Source organism: Pygocentrus nattereri, chromosome 29, assembly GCF_015220715.1.
Source record: "Pygocentrus nattereri isolate fPygNat1 chromosome 29, fPygNat1.pri, whole genome shotgun sequence".
In the NCBI taxonomy this organism is placed as follows: domain Eukaryota; kingdom Metazoa; phylum Chordata; class Actinopteri; order Characiformes; family Serrasalmidae; genus Pygocentrus; species Pygocentrus nattereri.
Genome location: NC_051239.1, coordinates 14,408,990 through 14,436,571, shown reverse-complemented (window position 1 = coordinate 14,436,571; position 27,582 = coordinate 14,408,990). Strand labels below are relative to the sequence as shown.

Below are 27,582 nucleotides of genomic sequence, written 5' to 3'. Positions count from 1 at the left end.
CACACTAAATTTGGACACAAACAGCCTTTATTCCTTTGTTTCACTAAGAAAATCATCAAAAAATGTCATTTGAACAGGAGAGTTCAAACTTTTGCATTTAAAATTATTTGGTCAATTTAGTTGTTTTTGATTATGTTTAGAAAGCAGTCTGTATCTACTCCATGACAGACTTCCCTCCATTGGCAAAACATAAACAATGAAATAAAAACAGAAACAGAATCAAAACATGTGCTTCTGTTTCAGAGCCAGTAAGTACATAAAGATCACAAACAAGCTGTCTTAGTGCTTTTAGCTGAAATCTCACTTGAAATCCTGTTTCAAGTATTCTGAAAATCTGAAGAAGGCTTTAGACTAGTTCTAAACAACAGATCAGCTCTTGTAGTCATTGGTTTGGAGCAGATATTGTGGATTTTAGCGGGTTATTTATAAAAAAAACAGTCATCCAGCTTCATTAGGTTACTTTCTTTCAGTGCTGTAGAAACTCTTTATAAAAATGATATTTTTAACATTTGTTTTGCTTACAAGTGGCTTTCAAATGAAAACCTTAACAAAAACAAACCAAAAACATGACCTTGTCTATGCTTATGATGTACAGTTTTGGCATTGTTAGAGACAGGGAGGTTTAAACTGGATTCTTTGGTCACTTTTAGGCTGTTGGTCAGCATTTTTACTGGCTGGCCTTTTCCACCAATGAGCCTCAACTTTCAGCCCAAGGCACATTTTTGCTTTGTCTAGACTGGGCAGCAATAATTTACTCATTAAATTACACACACTCACACACACATACATACACACACACACATATATATAAATTTATATATATATATATATATATATATATATATATATATATATATATATATATATATATATATATATATATATATATATATATATATAAAATGCCAAAATAAGTGAATAACTGTCTGTTTATATTTACCAAAGTACCACAAAGCTGAATAACTGTCTCCGGGTAGTTGTAATTGTTGATTTTATGTGCCTCTGTATTTGTGGTGTTTCCATCATTTCGCCACGTGGTTCTCGAGTCTAGCCCCGCCCCCAGAAAAACAAGCGCCGCTCTTATTGGTCGGAAATCGTGCGTTTCCGTTGGCCCAGCCTCCTGTCAATCATTAGTCTGTAATCAGCAGCGTCTATTTGTGAGTTACTGAAACTCCCATCTAGAAAATCTGCAGACACGCATTTTACCTGTTTTTAGGAAGAAGAAAGGGTCAGCCAGAGGGTGAGAGATGGTATTTTTTCTTCCGTTTAGTGCTTTTAACAGAGTAGAACAGATAGCGTTGCATGTTAACGCTAACTCGTCGCTAACCTGATGTCTCGGCAGCTCCGTTACCGTTGCTACCCCTCCGAGAGCGCTACGCTAGCGACGTTAACGGCTTTTCGCGGTTTAAGGAACGAAGCGTTGTTATTTGGGCTTCGAAACAACAAAAAACGTGCCTTGAGCTCAACTTTTTGCAGGTTTATTCTCGGCATAACACTAACTACTAGCTGCTTGGCTGAGTTGTGCCTCTCAGGCTGCTATATTATTGTCCCGCCACCTCCTCGTATGAGGGGAATGTTATCAAGTGGCTCCTTTAAAACTCCAAAAATATCCCGATGGAATTTAAAGCGTCTTTTTCTGGGGCGATGTGTCCGCATCACCGCGCGTTTCACCGTTGTTTGCCTCGTTAAAACGCGTAGTCTGCTGGAGCAGCTGTCGTTTTTTTCACTTAAAACACCCGTTTACGTGCAGTTTTAGGTTGGTAGTTCTTAAGTATTTGAGTTTATCGTTTTATTCACATTTGGAAGAAGAGAGGTTTTCTTTGTCTGCTGTGTTTGACGAGACACGCCCATGTAACTTTCCACTTTTATCCAAAAACTGCGGTTTCAGGAAAGTCAAGGCGTATGTGAATAGTCTCTCTGGGTCATAAAACCGCCAACATGTAGTCTGTCTGCTAAACTAATAAGCATTTTGTCAGGTGATAAAACGGGGAAACCTAGCTAGTCGTCCGGTTGAAAGGGGAATACCACCGGTTTCTCAAAATTCCTGTGTAGTCCAGTGGTTGAGATATAAACGGTCATTCAGAGTGGTTTGGTGTTCAGTTATTCATTTGTTGAGAAAGTAACAGACTCTGATTTATTTACAGTGGTGATGATTGTAGCCAGGAGTCCTGGTGTCTACAATATATATCCAATGCAATATATGTCCATTTTAGTTAGTGGACCTACACGTCTTCTCAGGTTTTTTAACGTGATGATGGTTAAAGTAATGGTCAAGGTTTTCTCTGTCTACTGTTTTGCCTCAGAGCACAATGTATCTCTCCACTTATGAATGGATTAAAATAAGTTGATTAAAATACGTTTTAGACCTGAACTTTATCTCAAAATACTATAAACCAGTGTCTCTGGCATCTGGCAGTGTGTTCCTAACCACTTTATCTAACAGCTTTCTGGGAGGGAGCTTTTAGAGGAGTTAAACTCTTCTGATTCCTGTCACCACCACTGTGAACAGTTCTGACTCTGTAATTTTCCCCAGAACAAAGCCTTTCACACCAAACCACTCTGAATGGTTTTGTTGACGTGTTGACCATTTAATTATGCAGAAAATTGGATAATTTGGTGGTGTTCCCCTTTAAAGCAACAGCGTAGAATGGATGGAGATCTTGCAGAAGGTCAGGATGATTCGGCCACTTATGGGTAACGTTCAGACGTTGTCACTGTGTTCCTGGCATGGAAAGTTACAGCAAGAAAGAGTGGATGTAAGGTGATGACACGTCTGTGACAGGAAATACAAGGGACAAAATGACATTAAGTTGTTGACTTGCCTCCTAAACAGAAAACTTTCACATGCTTCACGTCCCGTGATTCTATTTATGGACTGTTTCCCTTGCTTGGGCCACAGGCTCTCTGTCTGCCCTTCTCCTTCATTTCCTTACAGGATAGGTTAGCTTCCCTAGGCTCTTCCATTTTCAGATAACCTCGTGTAAAAGTACACGTTCTTTAACATATATTGTCTCTCGGAAGGATGTTTACATGAAGCCTCCACATTATGTGGAGATTTTTGCAACTTTAAAGGCAAGTTTTTCATTGATTTTTTTCAAAATGTGTGAATAAGTAAATTAAGATGTAAACAAAGTCATTTTGAGTGGTGGTGTAAAATGTGCGGTTCCAAAGACGCTTACAGAGACAGAAATGTTTACAGTGGCGATATCAGACATCTGAAGGGTTTAATGCCTTTAATCAAATATACATCACAGAAGGATATTGCACAAAATGGTTATGAATACATTGACATTGGCTCTCATTCAACCAACCTTCAACCAACCGTTCTTAAGAAGAAATCTCTTCTTAAAACCCACCTTACGAACATTTTGACATTCATTATTGTTTTCTTATTTGGGATTTGTTCTCGGGCAAGTGCACAGAAGACGTTGACTTTCTCGTAGGTCCTTTCTCAAGAGCAAATTTAAGGAAAAACATAGGAAGATATTGATGAAAGTGGCCCATTGTTTTATTGTGGTTTTGTTAAAATGTTTTAGGTCAAAACTTTATTTTAAATCCATTCATGGCAGAAAGGTACATGCAGGGCCTTGCTGGGCAAAAAGTACCCAAATTTTGAAATGACCACTCTTTTACTATTTTCAACACAGCATACACAAAAGATTAGGAGACGTGTGGGTTCAGTGATCATTTTGTACAGTAAATAAAATGGCTATGTTTGCAATGTAAACAATGCAATCTTTGTTTTCTATGACAACCACTGTAAAGAAAACCAATGCACCGTTACATGTTGGACCACTTTGAATCTCTTTACTTCTCATCAGTTAAATTATGTGGAAATCCCCTTAAAAACATCCTTCACTCTCTTCTTATCACGTTTCACAAATATGATTCTTTAAAAAAAACCATCCATTGAAAGTTTCTTTAGGGTACAAAATTATTTTCTTCATTAACAGAATTCCAAAGAAAATTGTGTGTTATATTTATTGTGAAGAAAATATGCAGGGTGCATATGTAGTCACCTGACATTTGTTTGGATGGATTTTTCTCAATATTCTCAATCATCTACAACTCACACATGTTGTGTTAACATAGCCTCATCAGTACGGTTGTTTTACTGCTCCTAACGCTTCCTAGAGTCGTTCTTAAAGTAGAAAACTATTATCTCTTATCCTTCGGCTCTGCGTGCCTGCAGAACACCTACAGATTCAGAGCTTCTGCTTACTGTTGGAACCTTAATCTGCTCATTGTCATACCTGTTTTGGTCATTTTAACAAGCGTCTCGCACAGCAGGCTACAGGCCTTGTATCTTTTACTGGAACCACTTTTCGAGTTTGTACCAGAGGCAGTTTCCACATTGCTTTGCATCTTTTCAAGTTGTTTTTGCCTTAACTTGCAGGAGTGCTGCACAAGATGTTGGGCATATGTGTCCACAGTCAGGCCGTTTTATAGTTAAAGATAAATTCTGAGATGGAAATTACACTTAAACCTACGTCAAGTGCCGGTGATGGACAGTTTAACTGCATTTACTATCCTATCCTTGCTGTTTGCTTTCATCGGCATGAGATGGTAAACCAAAGCTGAAGCATACCGTATTGAATTATGATCAGATTCATTCCCCACATTATTTACTGCTGTATATATCCATGACCTTAACTTGTTTAAGGCTGAATGTGAACAGCTGTGTTTGCAGATGTTTGGAAGTATTTTGTTGCCTCTATATTTTGTTGCTTTGTAGCTAACTGAACAGAATGACTTTAAATAAAATGAGTCTGAATTGATCACACTGCAGGCAGTATAAAAAGTCATTGTATCACATGACTTTTGTCAAGACACAAATAAAGTGACCTTTATTTTGAATTTAATTAGTGGTATGTGGATGTTTATTTTTTGACTAAATATATTTAACCTGCCTTATTTTCATGTCAACAGTCATATTAGTCTAGCTTAATTGAGTCAAATGTTTTCTGCCAGTATAAGGGAAGTCTGGGATCCTGTAAAGGAAATTGGTGGAAACTTGTGTGGTTTCGTTTAACTCCGAGTCAGGAGTTCCTGTTAACACATTGGCACTATGTTTGCAGAGTCTGTAGACAGGGTAACCTTACAGCTACCTTACAGTAGAGTTTGAATTAGTACTGTTGTGAAGACCCTCTCAGTGCTTAAAATCACACAGGGAAGCTTTACTGAGCAATACGTTTTGAATTAATCAGGTCTGAAATGAGTAAGTAGAGGTTTCTTTTTAAACACCGTACTGTGCGTTTCCGAGACCCTTCATTTCCAAAACTGGAGTTCTAAAAATTATGAAAAGTTATAGAAAACATGGTGCTCGTAATGACCACGCAGGATGTGCTAGACCACCGAAGCTCTCCCCAGCGGATAAACAATAATTAGAGCTTTTGTCTTTGAGAGATGCATCCATCCTTCCACTGTCAGGACAACTCCACACAACTGAACTGAAAGGAGGTGCAGCTGTCAAGACAGCATCACTGAGAAAATGAAATAGACATAAAAGACAAATTGTACTAGATCACCCAAACTGGACGTCTGAGATGTGGAATATAGTTTTATGAACTGATGAGTCTAAATTTGTAATTGGGATTATTGGGATTGTGAGAATATTCCATGCAGATTTCTTTAAAACAACTGAAAGCAGGTCTTCTGAAAAGAATCTAAGCTGTAATAAAGGAAAAGGATGGACATACCAGATACTGAAAAAATATATATTTATTTTATTTTGATTGGAAGTGAATTAAACTAAGTGGTCTTGCATGGATCTCTAAAATATATATCATTGATTTTGGGAAGGCCAAAAGAATCTGGAAACAGAAACATTGTGACATCCTTATATGTCCCTAGTTTGTGTTAGCAGACTGTAGGCTGATATCGATCACATTACAGTATAAAAGTGTTCTGCACATAGAAGGGCCTTAGAAGGTTAAGCCTAAAGGCTTGTTTACAGTCTGGCGCCTGATGTGTCAGTGACCGCAATAACAAATGTGCCTGTGGTTTGTTGTAATGTTTGTGTACTAAGAAATTATGAATCACAAGAGTAGGCAATTTGTCTTGAAACATGGAGCGCTAAATAAAATCCGTAATAAAGGACTCCACATCTGGAGAAGTGCATGTCCTTCTGTGATGCTTCATGTTCTGTAGGCCCAGACACAGTTTGATGTTATACAGGCTATTTGGCCAGCTCTTCTGATGTCATACCATTTTGAAGGTATGAAAATAATCAATATTTTCCTTTGAGATAATGACGGTTGTAATTTGCATGTTATTTTGTCTCAAAGAAATGTACTGTGCATTTTTATTTTTTTTCTCTTTTCTCAGATGTGGGAGCGAGAGCCTCTACTTACTTAAAATTACAACTGTTTTTCCAGAGAAGCAGAATAGCCCCTGCTGCATTGTTTGCTATAAATTAGAGAGAACAGATTGGAAGAATGTTACCTCTCCAGTTTATAGTCCTTCTGCTGGATATAAAGCCTAGGTTTGTGTTAGGATCAGGCTACAGTCTACATTGGTGTACATTTTCATTGTGCGCAAGTGAGATTTTATGAAAAGTTCAGTGGACGTATTGCCATTATCAGCCAGTCTGGATATTGGCATTATTCAATGGTGGCTTTTAATGTCAGAGCAGTACGTGCTGTTTGAATGCATGACTGGGAATGACATACACCCAGCTAAATCTGAATCATCTAACCAGCAAGAATTCACAAAGAGCTCTCTCTAATTGAATCTGCATTGCCTCGAGAATCCATTTAGCCTGTCTTAAAACATAATCTGCTGTTTTTCACAGGAAGGCACAATTCTGTTCAGCTGCTTTTAGCAGCAAATGCTTGATTTTAATCATATCACACTTTGTTGACTCAGTCTGGCTTGGAGTTGATCATCTTTTCTTCTTACAAAGCTGTGTTAATTTGTTTTTTTGGGAGCTAGATGTGGCCATTGGAGCGACTGTGAACAGCTGGATGGTATGAAAAATATCAAGGGGGTGGGGATGATCACGGAATTCCCCTTCCTTTTGCTAAATGGAGCAGCAGAGTACACACTAGTCAGAGCTACCTAAAGCTTTGTTACTTGTAATTCTGTGTACTTGAACACAAATTTGGGGTCTGTTTTTGGCTGCTTTTTATTCTAGAGGTGAACATGTTTATCTGTTCTATCAGTAATCATTTGTCCTTGTGTCTGAAGAGCTTACATGATTTGTCTACCTTGTGTATCCACATTATATTAGCAGAATGTTTGGCAAAAGGCAAATGTTAGGAACTGCTTCCCATCAGAGTCTTTGTTTTGGCAAAGCTTGCAGGAGATCTTGGCATGTAATATGCTATTTGCATGAGATTAGAGCTTTACCGTTTTTGATGCCTGTGCTTGTGTTCCTCACATTGGCTACTTGCTTTTAAATAGTACAAACACATTAGTTTTGACCACACCACCTGATTGGGTGAAAAACATTCTACCTGTGCATGGCCATGGGGTGCCTGGGGGGCCTTGAGGGCCTGGGCCATGCCACCAGTTTAAAAAATTGTAAAAAGACAACATGTCAAATGCTGAAACTGGAAAATTAATTGTTTTTGAAAAACATGCCCATTTAGAAGTGGAAGATAATCGCAGATAATCGGTGAAGTGCAGTGCTAAAAAGGAGAAACCTGGCGGTTGATTGGTAACAAGTTAATGGTAGCATGATTGGGTATAAAAAGAGGGTCTCAGATAGGCTGTGTCTTTCAGAAGCAAAGATCATGAGGGGTTCACCACTCTGTGAAAGACTGTGTGGGCAAATAGGATAACATTTCAAGAATAATTTTTCTCATAAAATAGAAAAAGAACTTGGGGATTTCATCGTCGATGGTATGTGACATTAAAAGATTAAGAGAATTTGAGAAATCTCTGTATGCAAGGGACAAGGCTGATATTAGCTGGACCTGATGTTCAGGCTTTGAGGTGGCACTGCATTAATAACAGATACATGTCTGAAGTGGAAATATCTGCAGGGGCTCTGGAACACTTCTACAAACCACTGTCTGGGAGCAGTTTGTCGCCTCATTCACAAATTCAAGTTAAATCTCTACCACCCAAAAAGGAACGTTATCTAAACAGCAACCAGAAACACTTCTGACTTCTCTGGGTCCAAGCTCATTTAAGATGGACTGAGGCAAAGTGGAAAAGCTTCCTCTGGTCAAATAAATAAATTGGAAATTATGGAAGCCACATCCTCCAGGCTAAAGAGGAGAGGGACCATCTGGCTTGTTATCAGCGCACACTTAAAAATCTAGCATCTGTGTTGGTATAACAGCATGTTACAGAACGTGGCATGAGGGATCTGCACGTCTATGAAGGCAATATTAATGCTGATGCAAGGTTTTGAAGAACATATGCTGCCATTCAGATGATGTCGTTTTCAGGGAAGGCTTTGTTTGTTTCAGCAAGACAATGCCAAACCACATTCTGCATGACCCTGTAGCATAAGAGTCTGAGTGCTAAAGTTTCCTGCTTGCAGTCCAGTCGTGTCACAACTGAAAACATTTTGCACATGATGTGCACAAAAAAGGACAAAGGAGACCCCAAAATTTTGAGCAGCTGAAATCCTGTGTCAAGCAAGAGTGAGAACATTTCCTTCTCAAAACTACAGCGGTTGGTCTCCTCAGTTCCCAAACACTTACAAAGTGTTTTTAAAAGAAGAACCAATGCAGTACAGTGGTAAACATGTCCCCGTCCCAACTTTTTTAGAACGTGTTACTGGCATTAAATTCAAAATGGGTAAACATTTTTTATACATGTTTTAACATTTTTGATAAATTGTATTTTTACTACTTTTAAATTAAGTATAGGGTTTAAATGTTTTGCGCATCATTGCATTGTTTTTATTTACAACTTGCACAGTTTTTTGAAACTGGGTTGTACATGGCTGCATGTCACTGTAGGTCATAGTTACACACAGAACATCAAGGTGTTGCTCATGTTTGTTTGGAACACAGATGAGCTGTGCTCATTCCTACCATAGTTACTAAGCTAGAGAGGGTTAAGTGGAAAGAAAGCAAAGTTGAAGACAAACAACAACAAGATGGTCTTCAGCCATCTGTACAGGTTCTCTGAAAACACTCTGATTAATTAGCTGAGACCATGGCATGCGGTCAGCTGTTATAGGAACAGTTAAGCAGTCAAGTTCAGGTCAGCAATCATGTGTTTGTATTTAATTTTTTCCATTCTCTGGTTATGGAAGCCAACATTAAAAAGGCTAATTGGGTAGTTTTATGTCTCTGGGACATGATGCTTCCCAGTTGGCCCCTCCCAAGCTGTATCAGCATCTCCCAAAAATGACATTTTGGCTGTGTTATATTGTCGTGTTGATTTTATATTCCTTCAATAAATTTAATCAGTTCCACCAGCTCAGTCACTTCTGGTTTAAGCCACACACACTTTCCGGTTAAAAAGAAGGTATTACAAGAATCACCATTCAGGAATCAATATTGAAATTAAGGTATTGGTACTGGCACCTGTACTGAAAATATTTTAACGATATGCAGGCCTGTTCTATAGCCTACTTTTGCAAAACTATTGTATAAAAGCAAAAAAGCGCTTAAGGCCATGTGCAGTCACAAAAAACCCGATGACCAAATCACAGCTGTGATGTAAATCTTCATAACCCACTCCCTTTGGTGTCATTTTGCTTAAATATATTGTATGTTGTTTTTATGTCCATGTTTGCCGAAGGTCAGCAGATTAAAAATCGAAAGTCTCTTGAACTGCGAGGAGCACTTTCATTGAGGAGAATCATCAAGCATGATTTACATAAAGCCATACTGGAACGAGACGCTCTTCAGTTTCTCTCTATTTTTTCCAGCTCTTTTTTGTAGATGTGGGAGTGAACTGGAGAGCAGAACAAGGAGACTTCAGAAAATTTGCCATGCAAGTGGCATAAAGGTCCATTATTTGATGCTCAATGTGTCCTTGTTGCATCGAGAATCAAGGGGCTTTTTTTCTTACTTGAGTTGTCCAAAACGAAAGTTTAAGACCTCATACTAGGCTTCCTACCCTTTGTAGCATTTTCAAATACTGAACTGACCCCAAAATGTTACTCGCTTAGTTGGTCATGTGAATATCCTGACCTTATCATAGGCATTGCTGGCTGGCGCCACTTTCTGATTTGTTTTGCCTGCAGTGAATGTCTGCACTCATACAGTCGCGCATTCATTCAGTTTAGTTACTGCATTTAAGTGTTTTTATTATTATTCCCATTGTTATTGTTAATATTCCACTTAATTCACTTTTTTCCCCCATTATACACCAGAATGTTAGAGGCTAGTGTAAGAAATGAGAAGTTTCTTTGTTTTTTAATATAGTGGGGTATTGTGCAGTATTAAATATCATGTTCCATGTAATGAAATGAAACCTAATAACGAGTATACGTCTCCTGGCGTTCAAAACAGCAAAAGTTGCTTTCTTATGCAATCAGCTGATGCAAGGGGGGTGCAAGAGCATGCGACTGTGATTTGTGTTCTTCGTTTCCTTGTTTATATCCCCCTTCTCAGGTTTTGAGGAAGCAGCTTGTGGTCCATTGAACAGTTGTCTGGCACTTGTAGTCCTGGAAGACAATGGGGGGCATCCCTGGGGGCTTGGGGGTGTTATCATACCTGCTTCCCTTCAGGAAACTGCAGATGTGTTGCAGTGCTGGGTTGAGGACTGAGGGAATAAGTAACTATATAAAATCCAACCCATCTGTATTTCTAGGCTGTATATGTATGCACAGATTTGTGATGGCACGTTAAGACTCCTCCTTTGTAGTCAGTCATTACTGAAGTTCCTTAAGTCTTTACGTTTGACGCATGTCCCAACCCATACAGTCAAGCTGACGCTGTCTACTGAGAGCACAAGCCAGCTACTTCCTTTTCAAGGAAAAGGGAGGGAAGACCATGAGGTCACTTTGTTAATATATGACTCATTTTTCTGATGGTCCAAGGGATTATTTGTAATAGAATGAAAACTCTCAGCCTTCAAAATGGTGCATATTTGTCTGTCAGTGGCCAAATACAAATTGTTCAACATGTTCGATTTAACTGTGTAGATGCAGAAATAGACATATTAACTCAGAAAAGCTAGATAGGTGGAATTTAACTGTGTTAATGAGTCCCTCACTAGCCCTTGAGCCATGATATTGTCCGTAGTTTTAGCCATTTTAATACTAATTCATCATTAGTGTAGGCGAGTTGTTAGCCTTGTTCATATTTTAGTTTATCTTTAGCGTAGGCTTGTTGTTGGCCTTGCTAGTATTTGTACTTTTTACTGTATTGTAGATTTGTTAGCCATCTTGGTGTTTGTGCTTTGTTATTGTAGACTTCTTGTTAGTCGTGTTTAGTATTTTTGTTTTATCAGTAGTGTAGGCATATTGCTAGCCATGCCAGTATAGTTAGTTTAACATCAGTGTAGACTTATTGTTTAACCATGTTAGTATTTTTATTAATTATATCTTTATTTATAAATCTTTATTAAAATGTATTAAAAGCCAATGGTTAACCATGTTTGTAGGCATAATAGTATTTTTAGTTTATCATGAGCAGATCAGAGGGACAGTGAAGGTGGAGCAGTTTGGAGATAAAGCCAGAGAGGCCAGGTTGAGATGGTTTGGACATGTGATGGTGGATATATTGGTCAAAGAACGTTGGAGATGGAGCTGCCGGGTAGAAAGAGAAGAGGTAGACCTCAGAGAAGGTTTATGGATGTAGTGAAGGTGGACATGGAGATGGTTGGTGTGAAAGTAGAGGAGGCAGTGGATAGGGCAAGATGGAGGCAGATGATCCGCTGTGGCGACCCCTAGAAGAAGAAGATTAATATTGGCCAGTTGCGAGCCATGTAATAACAAGCATTTCTTCTAAACATTTTTACAGTGGAAAGGAATGGAATTTAAATGAACTCTGCCAGTGGAGCTGTGAAAAGCTATTTTTCTGTTTGTGTGAACCTTTCATCCTGGCGGTATGTTGTTAAAGGGAATTGGGGAGCTGGGAGGAATGTGACCCCCCCCCCTTCCAACCCCCCTTCTTCCCTGTAATTAGACACTTATCACCAGACTTTGTAAACACGGTGATGCGTCTGCTCAAAGAAAAGGAGATGGGGGAGTTCAGCAAGCTGCTGGTCCAGGAAACAACCTGACACGCGGCATCGCGGTCAAGCATGACTGACTGATTTAAAGCAGGCCTTGATCTAATTGACCTCTTTAGGGCATGTCTAAGTGTTCACATCTCACACTGAGAACACTGTGACATCATGTGCTTTATTATACTGCTCAAGTAGCGAAAACACCCCTTTGCCTCATTAAATATGAACAAGCATTTCTGGAATTCGAGACGGTGTATTCATACTAGCTCCATGACTTTAAGGAATAAAGTTAGTATGTATAATACGTACAACGCCATCCACAAAGATTGTTGATGAGCAACACAGGCTGCAAAAACATTTTTTGCTTATCTCTTTGAGCTTTCATTCAAAGCATTAACAATCTGACCTTTATTTGAAGTACAGTGATTAGAGAAGTTTTGTGGTGTGCTTTGAAAGATCCAAATTTTTACCCAGTTTAAGCTTCCTGGCTGAGGCAGCCAGGCTTTGATATAATTTCTGCTGGTGCTTGATTAAGTCCATGAAACCATGTATCTGAATTGGTTGTCGAGGGCCTTTGGGGGGGGGGGGGGGGTGGATCATCTATCACAGATCCGCCACCATACTTCATAATGGGTGGAGGTACTTCTCAGCATGGCTGTCTTTGTGCCCATGCCAAGCTCACCTCCTGGTGTTTCTTGCCAGAAAGCTCTATTTTGCTCTTATCTGACCACAGAACATGGTCCCATTGAAAGCTCCAGTAATGTTGACAAACTGTAGGAGCTTGAGTTTGTTGGTCCATGACAGCAGAGGATTTCTTCTTTTTTGTTGCACATTATTGTTTCTTTTCTCTGGTCTTTCTCATGAAGATGGATGACTGAGGGAATTTGGCCTGTTTTTCATCTCATATGTAATTTTCAATGAAACAGGTAGTCTTGGCTGACCATTTCACCGTTCCTAATTGCTCAATTGAACTTAAAACATAAAATATAATTGGGAAGGGGCTTCCAAGCGAAACAACCGTCTAAGCATCGGCCCTATCATGAGATTGTGAGTTCGATCCCTGGTAATACTACAGCTGTCCATAGCCAGGAGTCCAAGAGAGCACCGTTGACCTAGCTGTCTCTGGGTGGGTTATGTCAGACGACATAACAGGTCTGGTGGTTGGCGCTTTCCTCTGAGCGCGTTCGGCAGCCCAATGACGTTTCGTGAGCGGCAGTTTGAAAAGAAGCGGTGGCTGGCTTCACAGGTCTCGGAGGAAGCCTGTGTTAGTCTTCATCCTCCTAGTGTTGATGGTATCGTCCTAACTAGAGGGTGGAATTGGAAGCGACTAACTAGGGGAGAAAATTGGGCAAAAAAAAAAAAAAAATCTATATATTTAAAAAAAAAAAAAGGTTACACTTCACTCTTAAGACTGCGTGTGCCACAATTGTTGACCTCTTTAGACAGATTTGGGAAAAGTATTTATCTCATGAGAAGATTGCTTTGCTTTTGAACGTTGTACCTTAAAGGTTAGATTTTTGCTATCAAGCTATTACCTGCTAATATTGATATGATTCTGATATAATTATGCATCCCTAATTAAAGTACAACATGCTTTTGTTATTGCCAGCAGTAACCTTGACTGCTAAGGGTTAAGCTAGTGCAGTAGTGTTCTGCACTTTTTCACAGCTTGGCCCACAATCTGTCCATTCACGTTTCTTTTCTTTATACATATCCACCTACACCCTGTGCCCAAATTACAAGTCCGAGCCTGGTCACATTAGCAGGATATGAGAGGGAAGTGTGTGTTGGAATGTGCCTAGGGCTCTGCAAAAACAGATCAGCACACACAACATGCTTTTGCCACCCCCCACTCCTCCACCCCTTTCCTCTGTATCTGTGTTTTCCTGTCAGCAAGCATGTGTATGTGTGTGTATTTCCATGACCAGCCCTTTTTCCACTTCTGTTAAATTCTCCTCTGTTCCTCTGAAAACAGACTGAATATCTGTTGTGGATGAATGAATGAATTATTTCTGTAAAGTACCTGGCCACAGCCGATGTAATGCACTGTGAATCATATCACCAGCACATAGACCTTGATGGTCAAAGCCCGTTAATTGCCTGTTTCTTGCTTTTTCTCACAACAGGAGCTTAGAGACGTTACTTTTAGGGCTCGTCCTTGTTGTGAACACAGTGAGCGTTTGCATTTGAAATGCATGTTCCTCCCTGACGAGCTTTTCTTGATAGATTTCTTATAGACCTGGAAAGTATAGCACGTTTTTGAACATGCTAAGCTGTCTGTTATTATGTACATAACCTATTTTGTTCATGTAAGTCTAGCCGTGCTGTTTAACTGGCTGAAACGTATAGTTAAATGCTGGGCCCCATAATGGGGACTCCAGGTGTTTGCAGTGGTCGCAAATGCATGCATCATCAGGATTATCTTCAGGAAAGGCGTAGCTGTTGTTTTCTGTTCTGCAGAACATCCGCTGAACAGATTTCAACGAGGACATGATTGGTCAAAGTCGATTTCCATTATTTTGATAATGGGAGTTTTATATTGAGAACTGTTTGTATGCATTACGTAGGTTCAGTTTGCATGTTATTGTAAAATATCTACATTTGCTGTTATGCTCTGGTCTCAGGCTTCCTTCCTCACTATTATATAGTGTTAACTGTCGTGTTGTCTGTTGTAGAATTCTGTGAGAACATGTATGAGGTTCACATTGCATGTGTTGTTATATTATTTTGACATTAAATATAAAATCTTAAGCTTGAATCTTGATGAAGCATGTTTAACTATGGGCTTCCATTAGTGGTGTTGTGACGGCCTTAGGCCGATAATGGATGAAACTGAATATAGTGATAATGCGAAGAAGTGCTGATGTGCAAATTATATCGTTCTTTCGTTCCCTTTCATTTGGCTTTTTTACTGCTGTGCTTTTATTTATGGTCTTTGTCTTTTGCCTTTGATGTGTGTAGTTAGTTTAAAAATGTATACAATAGAAAAGACTACCTTATTATGGGTTACACCAACAGAACATCACAAAAGGAATTAACTACACACATATATACTTTGAACACCACATGGGAAGGTTATAACACAGATTTTTAGACAAAGAATGCTGATGTATGCTAAGGGAAAGTCTGGAATGTCCAGAAAAAGGGTGCAAACACACTCATTTGGCAATATTTTGGCTTCCAACCAAATTAACTGGCTGTTAACAGTGTTACATGCCATCTGCACAGAACATTATTACAAATTATTAAACAAGTAATATTAGCGTCTATCATAGTTGGTAATTGAATTATAATCCGGCAGATTGCAGACTGTATGGTAAGGCTCTGTAATGCTTCCATGTGGTGCTTTGTAACTGGATTATGATTATGCTGTTTTTTGGGGAAAGTCCACAGACAATAATCTTTTGTCTAACTTTTACCTTCTCGAGATGGACAAGATTAGTCGTGCCACAATAAAAATTGCTTTGGTTTTGCTTTGCCAGTAATGTCCTCATTTCTGATGACTGGCTCTTCCTCTCTTTAGTGTCAGATATCCCTTTCTTGTAGAGCCCCTTGTTGCTGTGGTGAGGAGGCATCCTGGAACTTGCACCCATTTTCACAGAGAGGTCCTGGGCTCGTATTCATGAGGTTTCTCAGAGAAGGAAAGCTGATCTAGAATCAGATATAATGATCTTGCTGACAAACATCCAAGATCAGCAGTCATGCTGAAAGAAATTTTATGAATGAGCTCTGATCTCAAACTTTTCAGCCTTTAAGATGGGAGCAGTTAATAACAACTAGTGCTGATTATTTCACAACTTGATTAACCTGATCACAGATTACATGTATCGTGTTGGACTTTGACATCAATATTAAGTAATATAGATCGTTTAATTTTGTTTTTTTTTCCTCACAGGTCCTGAACTGACCTCTGGAGGGGCACCAGAAGGTTCCAAAAAATGACCCAATCTGTGCACATAAACCCCAAACTGCCAAGTGAGTGTTTGCGCTCTTAACTTTAGAAAGGGATATAAAATAGCAGTTACGGGCTAATTCTGGGACTGTCAGGTCTTTATTGGTGTCAGATGTACCAGTGGTCAGCAGTCAGAAGTCAATGATCTCTGTCTGAGTGTTATGTCATTACTAGTCTGGGCAGGTGCCTCTCACCTCTTCCAGTACTGTGTAAAAGTCACAGACCCCCTTTCATTTTGTTTAGTTTTTCTGGCCAAAATGGTTGTAAAGGACAGTTCGTTCATTTTTCAGGAGATATTTCTGATATTTCAAGAGATTAGATACAAGACGTCTTGTATAAGAAAAGTCTGTGTTAAAAACTATTAAGACATATAGAGAAAATTGTGCTGTACAATTGGTAGACCACCAAAAGCGTCACTATCAGATAAACAGTACTTAATCAGTCGCAGGTGTTTGTCCATCCTTCCACTGTCCATCCAAAAGACAACTCAACATTATGGATCTGAAATGTGTGGTGGTCAACTGTTACTGAAGAAAAGGAAATGGAACAAAAAAAGAAAAGCTGCTGGTGTTCTCAGAGCAATAGACTGACCACCCCTCAGTCCAGAGCTCAACATTATTGAATGTGTTTGGGATTGCTTGGATTGTGAGTAGCAGAAAATGCAACCATTTGATAAAACTGTCTTGAGGGTGGTCTCTGCTTTTGCATAGTACTGTGGTACAAATGGTCTCGAAATCAATAATTTAACACGAGTTCCAGTCAGCAGTAGGCTGTCCTTTTTAAATAACTGAAATGATCAAACTCTGTCCACATATTACTCATTTGTGCTGGCAGCTAAAGGACTGGGACCAGTTTGTAGAGATCACTTGTCAAGATGCAGATCGACAAAAACATAATCAACCATGCTATATGGCTTCATAAACCTTTTTTTTTTTTTTTTTTTTTTTTTTTTGGCAGACTTGGGTGCCCCTTTCCAATGTGCCAGTCAGGAGGAAATGGATCACAGTGGATCCTATTCTGTACAGACTCCTTATGGATTCCAGTTGGATCTTGATTTCCTGAAGTATGTAGAAGAAATAGAGAGTGGTCAGAGTATCCGCAGGGCCCACATGAGCCCTCGGAGAACATCACGTAGCGATAGAGCCTCTCAGAGGAGTGTAGGGGGTCGCACCAGTGGCTGGACATCTACAGAGTCACTGGCATCGTCGACTAGCGAGGATGGGCGATCTGTTCCTCCACCAATTTCTCGAAGCCACGTTCCCCAGTCTCCCAGCAAGTCCCAGCCACTTTCACCATCTTCAGTGTTCAGCCCCACACTATCATCCGCTTCGAAAGTCCCACCTCCACCTCCACCACGTAACCCGCGAGTGGAAAGAACACTACTTGAAACAAGCCGTCGACTGCAGCAGGAACAGGGTCTCTTCCAAAATGGTTTAGGATCTCTTGCGCCTGATATTTCCAAGGTGACTGTAAAGGATGGAGGATCCACTGGCAACTTGGCTGCCTCCTCCCAGTTTTTTTCAGATGGTCACCTGCCACAGATTTCACCTGCTTTGCAAAATCCACCTACAGCTGGCTTGACCAGAGTTAGCCCTCAGAACTCGGGGAGGAGCACCCCAGCTTCCAACACTGGAACGTCTTCAGTCCCCCCAGCACAGCTCCAGACAGTACGAGAGCAGATGGCTGCAGCTCTTAGACAGCTTAGGGAGATGGAGGAGAAAGTGAAAGGGGTATCAGCCTTGGAGAGAGAGGTGGCTATGCTTCGCAGTGAAAAGGATAGGCTCCTTCTGACCCTTCAAAAGAAAACCGAGGAACTTGATGCTTTAGCTAAAGTGCAAAGCCCAGCTGAGGCAGTAGCAGGTATGGTTCAGCCTGCATGTTTGTCATTATCTTTGGATCTCAGCAGTTCTAGTCAAAAGGTCAAATCCAATGAAAAAGTAAAGGAACTTCCAACTGTGATAATTGAGAAACGATCCATAGCTATAGGTAGTGATGTCCCTCTTGAGGCAGTGGTGGTTTACAATCGCCAGGATGCCAAAGATGCATCTGTTGAAGTCGCTGTTGATGTCTGCCACAAAAGTACAGAGACTGAAATGGCGACCATGTGCAATGAAGAAGTCCAGGCTGTGGTGCAGACAGATGAAGCCGCTGTTTGGGTGATGGAATCTTTACTTGGACTGTCAAGTGAGGCTGAACAAGAAATAGACAACCTGCAACAGACAATCAAATTTCAGCAAGAGTCAGTTAAAGTTCTGGAAACACGTTTAGCCCAGACCAGTCAACACCTGGAGGAGTTGAAGGCTAAGGAGATGGAAAGGACGTCGAAGATCTGGTTAGAAAAAGGGACACTCGTCCGACCGGAGATGGCTGAGGCTGTAGTGGAAACTGAGCGTTGCGTGAAATCATCAGTTGGAGTGGGAGTATCAGATGCAGATTTTCCAGTGACAAAAACTGATCAGAGCGTTCAGACAGATTCAGTAGAAGGTTCAGTAGAAAAGATCCCTGTGACACGGGTCAGCACAGGTATCCAGTGGGAAAATCTCCATAGTACTGACACACAAGACAATCAAGAACAGTCAGTCTCCACAGAGGGTGAGTATTGACACGGTATCTAATGTTAAAATAAATGGCAGCCCGTTCCCATTAGGTAGAGATTTTTTTCCCGCTTCTTCTCTGTTTCTGGCAGAAAAATGTGAGAATTTGAGTTAGTCTCCTAAAATATTAACTTATTTTAAAAAAATATTTACTTAGTGTCTCAACAATAATTCCTCATGTTTTTGAAATATTGAATTATTTTCTTGAGACTTTGTTATTAAGGCAAAATCCCCACATTTTGTGTCAAATTAATCATTGAATGTATTTTATTAAATTTCAGAAAAAGTTTGGAATTATATTGGGTTCAATATTTAGACACAGCAAGTCAGTATTTTGAGAAACTAAGTAATTATACAAGATATACTGTTTCCAGAAACAGAAAAGAATGGAAAAAATGCAGGATTTAGATTTTTTTTCTCTCTACCTAGGGTAAATAGAAGTCCATAAAATGCCTAAGATCAGAGAACTATTTCTGTAAGTTTAGTGTGTATGCTTGGCTTTTAAATGCTTTCCCCTTCAGTTATGACTGACTTAAATATTTTCAGGCCCTCTAAAATCTATCATGAAGAGAAAGGATGGAAGTGGCTCAGGTGGGGCTTGCAGCAGTGGCAAGAAGAGCTTGAAATTTGTGGGGATTCTTAATGGAGGGTGAGTTTCTCTTATTTTGCTAAAAAAGCTACATTGCCCCCGTCTTGGTGTTCATCCATTTTTTTTGGATTTTGATTTCCATTGGTCTCATACTTGACCACCATCAACTTGATTTTTTTTGTCAACTTGAAGTTTTTGTCATTTTGAAATGCTATTAGTAATATTGACACTTCTGTCCTGTTTAGGTATGAGTCTACGTCTAGTGAAGAGGAAGATGAGGAGGAGGATGAAGGAAGCTCCTCAGATGGAAGTGCAGATGGTGCATGCTCAGACAGCAGTGAGGAGGAAGCAGCAGCTCTGGAGGACACATCGGATGACGAAAGGAACATAAATCTGGAAGACAGTGAAAGTGATGAAAACGTAGCAGCTGTTACAGATGTTAAGGAGCAGGCTGAAGAAGTAAAAGAAAAGTAAGTCTCAACAAAAGACACTTATTTAAAAGTGATTTTTGGCTACAAATGTAGTTTTTCTCCTTGCCCCAAATGCCGTTGATCAGCCAAGACTTCTCAGCCTCAGATGCTCTGCTCACACAGAAATGGACCATCTGATGTCTGTTGCACGCTTAGCTGGGCACAACTCTCAGGATTTTGTTAGTTCCATTCTAATTGGCTATCCACACCTCCATGTGAACTCACTTCTGTTCAGTGGGTTTTATCAGCCCGGCAGGAACGAAGCTTCTGCAAGCACTCTCTGCTCTGCATGCTGCAAACAGTCTTTTGGAATAAGTATATAGAGATAGTTGTTGGTTTGGAAAAAGTGTGTCTTTAAAAGTTTCATTAAGTGTTCTTTGAAGTATTAAGTTGCTTTCAAGTAAGAGAGCCTTGCTTGTGTGTAGACACATACAAGCCCAAAGGTTTTAGGTTGTTAATTTTGTATGTGAGTTAAATGGCCCTTTCCTCTCAGAGTAGGCGATTTTTGGCCAAATTATGGGACGAATCGCACCACTCTGACAATAGACAGAAGCTGAGATTACAGATATAATCCAGGCTTCTAGATGGCGTTTTCTAGTGTTTTTAGCTATTTGGTGTATTTATTTTTTGTTTTTTTAAATTTTCCCTTTTTTTTTTTTTTTTTCGTCTTTTTTTTTTTTTTTTTTTGGTCATACAGTTGCAGAACAGTGTTAGAAATCATATAACCAAGTCTGTTCATAGCAAGCTGATGCTACAATATGCTTGTAGATCTTGTGTAAAGCTAAAGAAGAAAATTTTAGACACAAAATATATCTTGATTGATGGGCTACATGTAAGGGGAAGTTACTAAAATTAGATTTTTGGTCAGACTATCGCTTTAAGAATGTGGGAATAAACTTCTCTTTGTAACTGATGAAAAGTTGTTTGTCACTGTCACTTTTTTTAATGTAGAAAGTTCCATCTTTCTGTTCTCTTCTGCCATATAAAGTGATATTATGAGGATTGATCCAAACATTTTGCCCTTTCAGAGCCGCAGACTGTTCTTGTCTTTTAATACACAGTGTTATAAATAAAACCAATTTGTTCAGGCCAGAGGAACTTGATGAGCTTTCTGTGTGCTGGTCTGTTTTGCTCTGTGCTCCATAGCCCTGTTTGTTTTTCTTAAGGATGTTTATGGTTTTAAACATATAAAATATTTTATCATAGGTTTGAGCTGAGTTCAAAAATGCGTGAAGCTTGTCTCATTTTGAAGAACCACCTGAACGATGGTGCCAAAACAGCGAAGAGTAAAGAACTGGTAAGTGGTTTTCACTGCACATTATATAATTTAATCAAGTCTGTGTCCTACACTATATTGATAATCCTTCCAAGAGTGCCAAGCAGAAGTCATTAAACACAATGTGTCTGTTAACTGTTAACATTTCAGTTGTCCAGCACACACACTGTGCAATTGGAATGGTTCAGAGTCTCCAGCGCTAAGATGTCCCAGCCGTCGCGGGTCTCCAACTACCTGATGGCTTTCTCTGAGATCTCCCCTGTCCTACTGGGGCATGTAGTCAACATGACCGATGGCAATGGCAACACAGCTTTGCATTACAGCGTCTCACATTCCAACTTCACTGTGGTTGGCCTGCTACTCGACACAGGTTATTATAAGTTACAGACTCGTCAGGGTCAATGTAATTATGGATTGCTGTGCTAGAGGTTTGGACATGAATGTAAGTTTATATTTGTGATGGTGTGCATTGCATAGGGATGTGTAATGTGGATCAGCAGAACAAGGCAGGATATACCGCTGTGATGCTGGCAGCATTATCAGCAGTGAAAGAAGAGGAGGACATGTTGGTTGTCAAGAAGCTGTTCAGTCTGGGCAACGTCAATGCTAAGGCAAGCCAGGTGAGTCCATGCCCAAGACACACACATTGTTGTACCGCTCTAATTCCTACGAAGGCTAGTAGAAACCTGTTAACACTGGAAGACCATTTTAGCTGTTCCCAAGTTTTTGTTTTTGTTTTTGTTTTTACAGGCTTATGTAAAGACATTTTGGGAAACATGAAAACATAAACATGATTTAATTTTAATCTACTGAAATATTGTTATCAGTATTATTAAGTGAGAGCGAAAGATGTTACAACTTGCCCCGTAGGTGGGCTTATGAGTAACTGTTAAGACCATGAGGGCATGATGGCTTGCTTTAACAGTCAAATACGCATCATAGGAATTTATGATGGAAAAATTTACATTTATGGTACAAAATCAAGAAATATTGATCAGAGTATCAATTGATGGATAATGTTCTTATGGCAATACAAGAAGAGCAAAAATATCAGTTTAATGTGGACATTTTATGTGGTCACATTTTCCCTGGGGTTAGTTTGTGCCACCCTCTCTCACCTTGATACTCATATGCCACCAGTTAGCATCATGTAAAGTACGTGTCTCAAACCATGCTGAATTTTTTAATAATCTCAGATAGATTTGTTTGCGTTTTTGGACTCTGGCTTTCTCTTACATACTGGTATCTGTAAAAATTGACAAAAGTACATTTACATACCTAAAAATAGCTGGACTTCAAGCCTAAAATTGGTCTGTACTTTTGCCCATGATGTCATTTAGTCATAACACGAAGTTTGTGTGCTGCTAATTGAAATGTATAAGCTTCAGATACTGGTTAGCTATATTAGCCTTGTAGCCCCAACTTTGCAAAATTAAAGAAGCTCACCAAACATGTCTGCTTGATTCCATTTGGGATGAGGGGAAAACTGTATAAGTGAGATTGTTAACCTGCTGCTTAAAACACTGGGCTGTTTGTGCTTTAGGCTGGGCAGACTGCGCTCATGCTAGCAGTGAGTCACGGAAGGCAGGAGATGGTGCGAGCTTTACTGGAATGCGGTGCCAGCGTGAACATACAGGATGATGAAGGATCCACAGCGCTCATGTGTGCCAGCGAACATGGCCGTGCTGAGATCGTCTCACTGCTGCTGGAGCAGCCAGGCTGTGACATCTCCATCGTAGACAACGTAGGTACACCTGCTGTGTAACAGCTGCTGTTAGTGTGTGGCTGATATGGCTGCAGCTTTTTATTCCAAACAAATTGGAGCACATCTAATTCTAGTCTTCAGCTACTGAACACGTGAGCCCCTGCTTTATTGGAATGAAATCCTGCAGCCACGCCGGCCCGTAAATAACACTGGACACCCCTGGAACAGAACAGCTGGTAAATGGTTCTTACTTCTTTCTTCAATCTCACTTATCTTTTTACTTCATTCCTCTAGGATGGCAGCAACGCCCTATCCATTGCCCTGGAGGCATCCCACAATGACATTGCTGTGCTACTTTATGCCCACATGAACTACTCTAAAGCTCAGGCAGATGTAAGTAGTCCATCACAAAGAGATCTCATTCGAGACCTGCACATCATCGTTATCAAACTGGTTTTATTTATTTAGTTATGTCTGTTTAAATCTACATTAAGGGCTGACATTCCCTTTAAATGTGAGAGAGCTATTTGAATTGCAGAACAAACGGACGGATTTTCAGCGATGCTTTTGGTAGGTTGTCGTACTGTAGCTTGTAGATCAGACTTTCAGGTATTTCACTCAGGTTTTCATGATCAAGCGTAGCTCATGAAGTGACTTGATATATGATATGGGTTAAAATTTCATCTTTTTGAACTTTCATGCTGCTGAAAGGCTAATTCTCTTATTGCTCTGAATATTCGGGTCATTCTGCCATTGTGGTGGCCCACAGTTTTAAAGCCATGGAAATGGCTCAAAAAGAATACACCCCAGCAAGCATGAAAAACAGCATCTCACAGCAGTGACTTTCCAGATGCTGAAGTGTTATTTTAATGTGAAACACTTGCTTTCAGATTAGAAGGTATTTTTGAAGACTAACACTGAAGTCCATGTTTAGTGAAATCTCTTCATAGTTTTGATACATTTGGCTAAAATTGTGCATACAACAAAATTGAAATCATCAGTGGTGTTACTCTTGTAACACTGTTTTTTTTTTTTTTTGTTGTTTTTTTTTAATTTAAGTAAAAGAACATGCATGGTGACTTTTAAAATGAAGTGAGAGTAGACTGTATTTGAGAAAAGCATAGATATGTCATTATGTTAGTGAGTATATGGTTAGTGGTAGTGGTGTTTAAACCTGATTGATGTTGTCCAGTATGGCCGACTTACTCACAGCCTGTTTGCCACCACAATAAAACATCAAATTTAGAGATTAAGGGATCGTCTAAAAAGTGCTTAATGTGGATGCCTATATGTACTAAAAGAAAGCAAAAGCAAATTCAATTACTCAGTAAAGAGAGTGGCTTCTCTTACATTGCATTTGTAGTAGAAAGTCACTCTACGTACTACAAGACATTTGATGTGAGTTTGCATAGTTTTAGCGTTCGTGCTGTTTGCATGATCCCTTACAGTGTGGATTTCTGGAAAAGGGAAAAAAATGACCAAAATATAAAGGCTGATATTTTTGAAAAATATGGCCTTGGCCAAAACGCAAAAGGACGATGATTATAACTCTTTCAATCACCTTGTTTTTTTTAGGTTCCCAAAGCAAACCCTAGGAGTCCGTCCAGTCCTAGAAAAACGTGGCCTTCTGAGTAATGCAGTCCCAGCTCAGACAAAAGGATACAAATGGATATTAGCAGGACTAACTATCTTGACTGGAAAACTAACATTTTGTTTATATCACAAGTTTACATGTAATAATATTGTATATGCCAGCCATTGAATTTATATCCAGTTAAATGTCATTATATTGCGTTATAGTGCAATTATTGTGTACAACTGCAATAATCAGTCATTTTAGTGGGGTGGACAGATGTGTGTCTGTGGATGGTTTTAGATCATTTCTCGTGGAAGGAGAGTCGGGACCCAGGTCTCTTGATCTGTATGGTTCACTTCAAAGTGGTGAGCCAGTGTTTGTCTTTTAAAGTTACAATCCGTATGTTTTAGCCATGTGTGTCATTTTGGACTGATATTTTTCATGGTTCTCAGAGCGGATTGGCCGCTCAACAGTCAAATAAGGCCAAAATAATGACAGAGTAGGTTTGCTTGGAATGAGCAGGTTTTAGCACAACCTTTTGTGTGTCTGCATGTGTAGTTGTTTCTCATAATAGATCCGTTTTTAAATTTGTGTTTATATAAAATACTGTAGACACATTCAGAGCACGTGAAAACATTCAGAGCTCTGTATAACGAAACTTTGCGTGAATATTCAATCAGTATGCAGGAAAGTGGTAATTCAGGAGAATGTTTGTCAGTTTAAGTAATTCAGTGATTTTCTTATGCCTTACCGATTATAAAACCTAACCAAAGAGCACTACAGGGAGTAGCTTGCTTGGCTGTAGATGAACTTCCATCTAGAGCATTGTTTTCCAGTACTGGGGTGTGTCTGCCGTACGTTATCATTTACCTGCCCTCCTGATTCGGCTCATGAAGGACTCTACACTGAATGAGTAGACCAGGGCCTTATGGAGCAGGGAGATCCTTCACAAAGTTAGGGGTGATTTCTTTTGCACTGATATATTGTTATATTCATAATAGCACGTGCCCTCATTTTCCTTTTTTGGAAACACTGACCTTTGCAAGCAGGGTTACCCCATACATGGGATTGGAAAATAATGCTTTTTTTTCTTTTTTTTAAATAAATACTTTTACTTGTCTAGGCACATAAAAATGAGTGTCAGTAAGTAAGAAGTGGGAGAGGATGGAGTACATGTATACAAAAATCAGGTCAGGTCTGTGGTGGAACAAAAGACTTATGAAGAAAAGCACTCCATAACTAGCACAGATGTTGAGTATTAGTTGTTCTGTTGAGATATTGAATGGTAACATTGGTTGAGTTGAATGGGTTTTGGGTAGCAGCTTCTGTCAGCATTCGCCAGTTTCTTGGCATATGTTTGAGTAAAACTAAGCAATAGTATGTACTTACCGTTCCTTACCACACCCCTAATGCAGCTGGAGGCCTAGGACTAGCTCCTAATCCAACTGTAATCAGTATAAATAATCTATAGTAAAATCCATTGAGAGAGAGAAAAGGCAAAAAGCTGTTCTTATAAATGCATGTAAATACAAATTCATAGCATGGCTCAATATAAATGGGGCCCAGATGTTTTTCAGAAATAACATGGTTAATTTGTGCCATCTAGAGGCAAACTTGCATACCGCCTCACCCACTGCATCGATGCGAGCTGATGTAAAATAAATTGGTAGGTGAACCTTTTCAGAAGAACATGCTTGAAAAATAGTGTAAAAGACTTATTTGCAGTTGTGTGCAGACGTTTGAACAACCCTGGTCAAACAATGTCCCCTACAGAAAGCACTTCTGCACTAAAGACCCTGAGGGAGAAGCGGCTTAGAAAATGGATGGATGGATGTACTTCACTACAATCACAAGCAATGTGCAGCGTAGTTCAGCTGGAAATCAGGAGTATAATCACTAATTTGATTGCCACTTTTCCAATCACATTTTGCTAATTCTTCACTTTAGTATTACAACTAAATGGCATTGCATGTAACACAAAGTTATGTTCAGGATTGTTCAAGTACTAATCAAAACTTGGATCTTTTGCCCCTTTCCTAGCCACTGTATGGGTCACTCTGGCTAGTATTTCCACTGTGTACCCAAATCTTTCATAGGCTAAAGCTACACTGAAATTTCCTCATGTCCCAACTATAATCCAGCTTCCTCCATTGCTTGTTGTAGTAGTGAAGAAAAGGCCTTTGGTAAATCAGCTCAGAGCTATTAATCCTTTATAGCAGGGGTGGAGAATTGAGGGCCAGAGTCCAGCAGTTTCATGGTTTCTCAGCTCTAGCACACCTACTAAATCAGGCAGTTAACTGATGAGGTTGACTCCGGTATGTTTGAGCAGGAAAATCGACACACTGTACACTGTTCCCTACCTCTGCTTTACAGGCAAGTTCCAAGCAGCCGTTTGAATGATGGTCAGCTGATTGCAGCATGTGTTCAGATTCTCTCCATCTCTACTGCTGTACTACCACAGTACTGTTAGACATATGAGATGTATTTAGCACCGTTATCCCACAAAAGATATCCTGAATTAACCTTTACATGTATAATATGTTATCCTGTGTTCACAGATTACTTGCTGTATCAGGAATTGTGCCTAACCAGTCGTTTGACCCTTTACTGTATTATGTTGCATTTTTATTATGCTTTGTTACGTGCCTTGGGCTGCTTAGCCACCTTAAAAACATGCAAATAAAGTTTATATTACATAATATAAATACCTGTAACTTTAAAGAACCACAAGATGTCAGCACTCCTCTTCGTGTTGTTCTCCAGCATTATTCAGATTTACTAAAGCCGTGTCTAGTGAAGCACCAGGTGCTTGACCACAGCTTTTGAAGAATGCAAAATGACTTCTTCAGGTACAAGTTAATGTTCAGAGAGACTATTTAGAGAGGTTATTTATGGTTAATATTAAGGGTAAATTCCACAGGTGTGATCATTTCTCAGTGTTTGAAATCATTCCCTCTTTTGATGTAAAATGGTTTGTTCGACCAGTGAACCTAAATCAGAACGAATGGCTTTCCTTTGGAAACTTTTGCCTTACAAGACCGATGTACCTCTCCACCAAGAGCAGATTTAAGGTCTGATGTTTGTCCTTCAGTCTCTGGCATCTGACAACATATTTGGAACCATTTAATTCAACAACTAAGCTAGGACCACCACCATGATTAATTCTGACTCTGCCAGTTTCTCTAAAACTCAGCATTACACAACAAACCACTGATGTAAATTATGCAGAATTTAAAAAAAGAGAATAGGAAACGCTTAATTGGCCAGTGCTGAACCTCTTTCTGTGTTCTTAGCTTTCAACATTCAACAACACTACAGTGTACCACTGAGCCC

The 27,582-nt window shown here is 39.6% G+C and overlaps 1 protein-coding gene across 1 annotated transcript; it reads left to right on the top strand.

Annotated features, from left to right (window-relative positions):
- The first annotated feature begins 1,142 nt into the window (after positions 1 to 1,142).
- Positions 1,143 to 26,979, top strand: kank3 (KN motif and ankyrin repeat domains 3). The gene is made up of 11 exons (XM_017705785.2): positions 1,143 to 1,240; positions 15,983 to 16,062; positions 16,997 to 18,631; positions 19,180 to 19,282; positions 19,468 to 19,692; positions 20,899 to 20,989; positions 21,119 to 21,338; positions 21,446 to 21,588; positions 22,512 to 22,712; positions 22,968 to 23,066; positions 24,249 to 26,979. Exons 2-11 carry the CDS (start codon positions 16,026 to 16,028, stop codon positions 24,306 to 24,308), a joined length of 2,814 nt encoding a protein of 937 aa, XP_017561274.1. The 5' UTR covers positions 1,143 to 1,240; positions 15,983 to 16,025; the 3' UTR covers positions 24,309 to 26,979.
- Positions 26,980 to 27,582: the final 603 nt, after the last annotated feature.

Coding starts and splice junctions, on each gene's coding strand:
- kank3 (XM_017705785.2), top strand. CDS start 16,026: ATGACCCAATCTGTGCACATAAACCCCAAACTGCCAA. Junction 18,632..19,179: donor ACAGTCAGTCTCCACAGAGG/GTGAGTATTGAC, acceptor AAATATTTTCAG/GCCCTCTAAAATCTATCATG. Junction 19,693..20,898: donor GCTGAAGAAGTAAAAGAAAA/GTAAGTCTCAAC, acceptor ATTTTATCATAG/GTTTGAGCTGAGTTCAAAAA.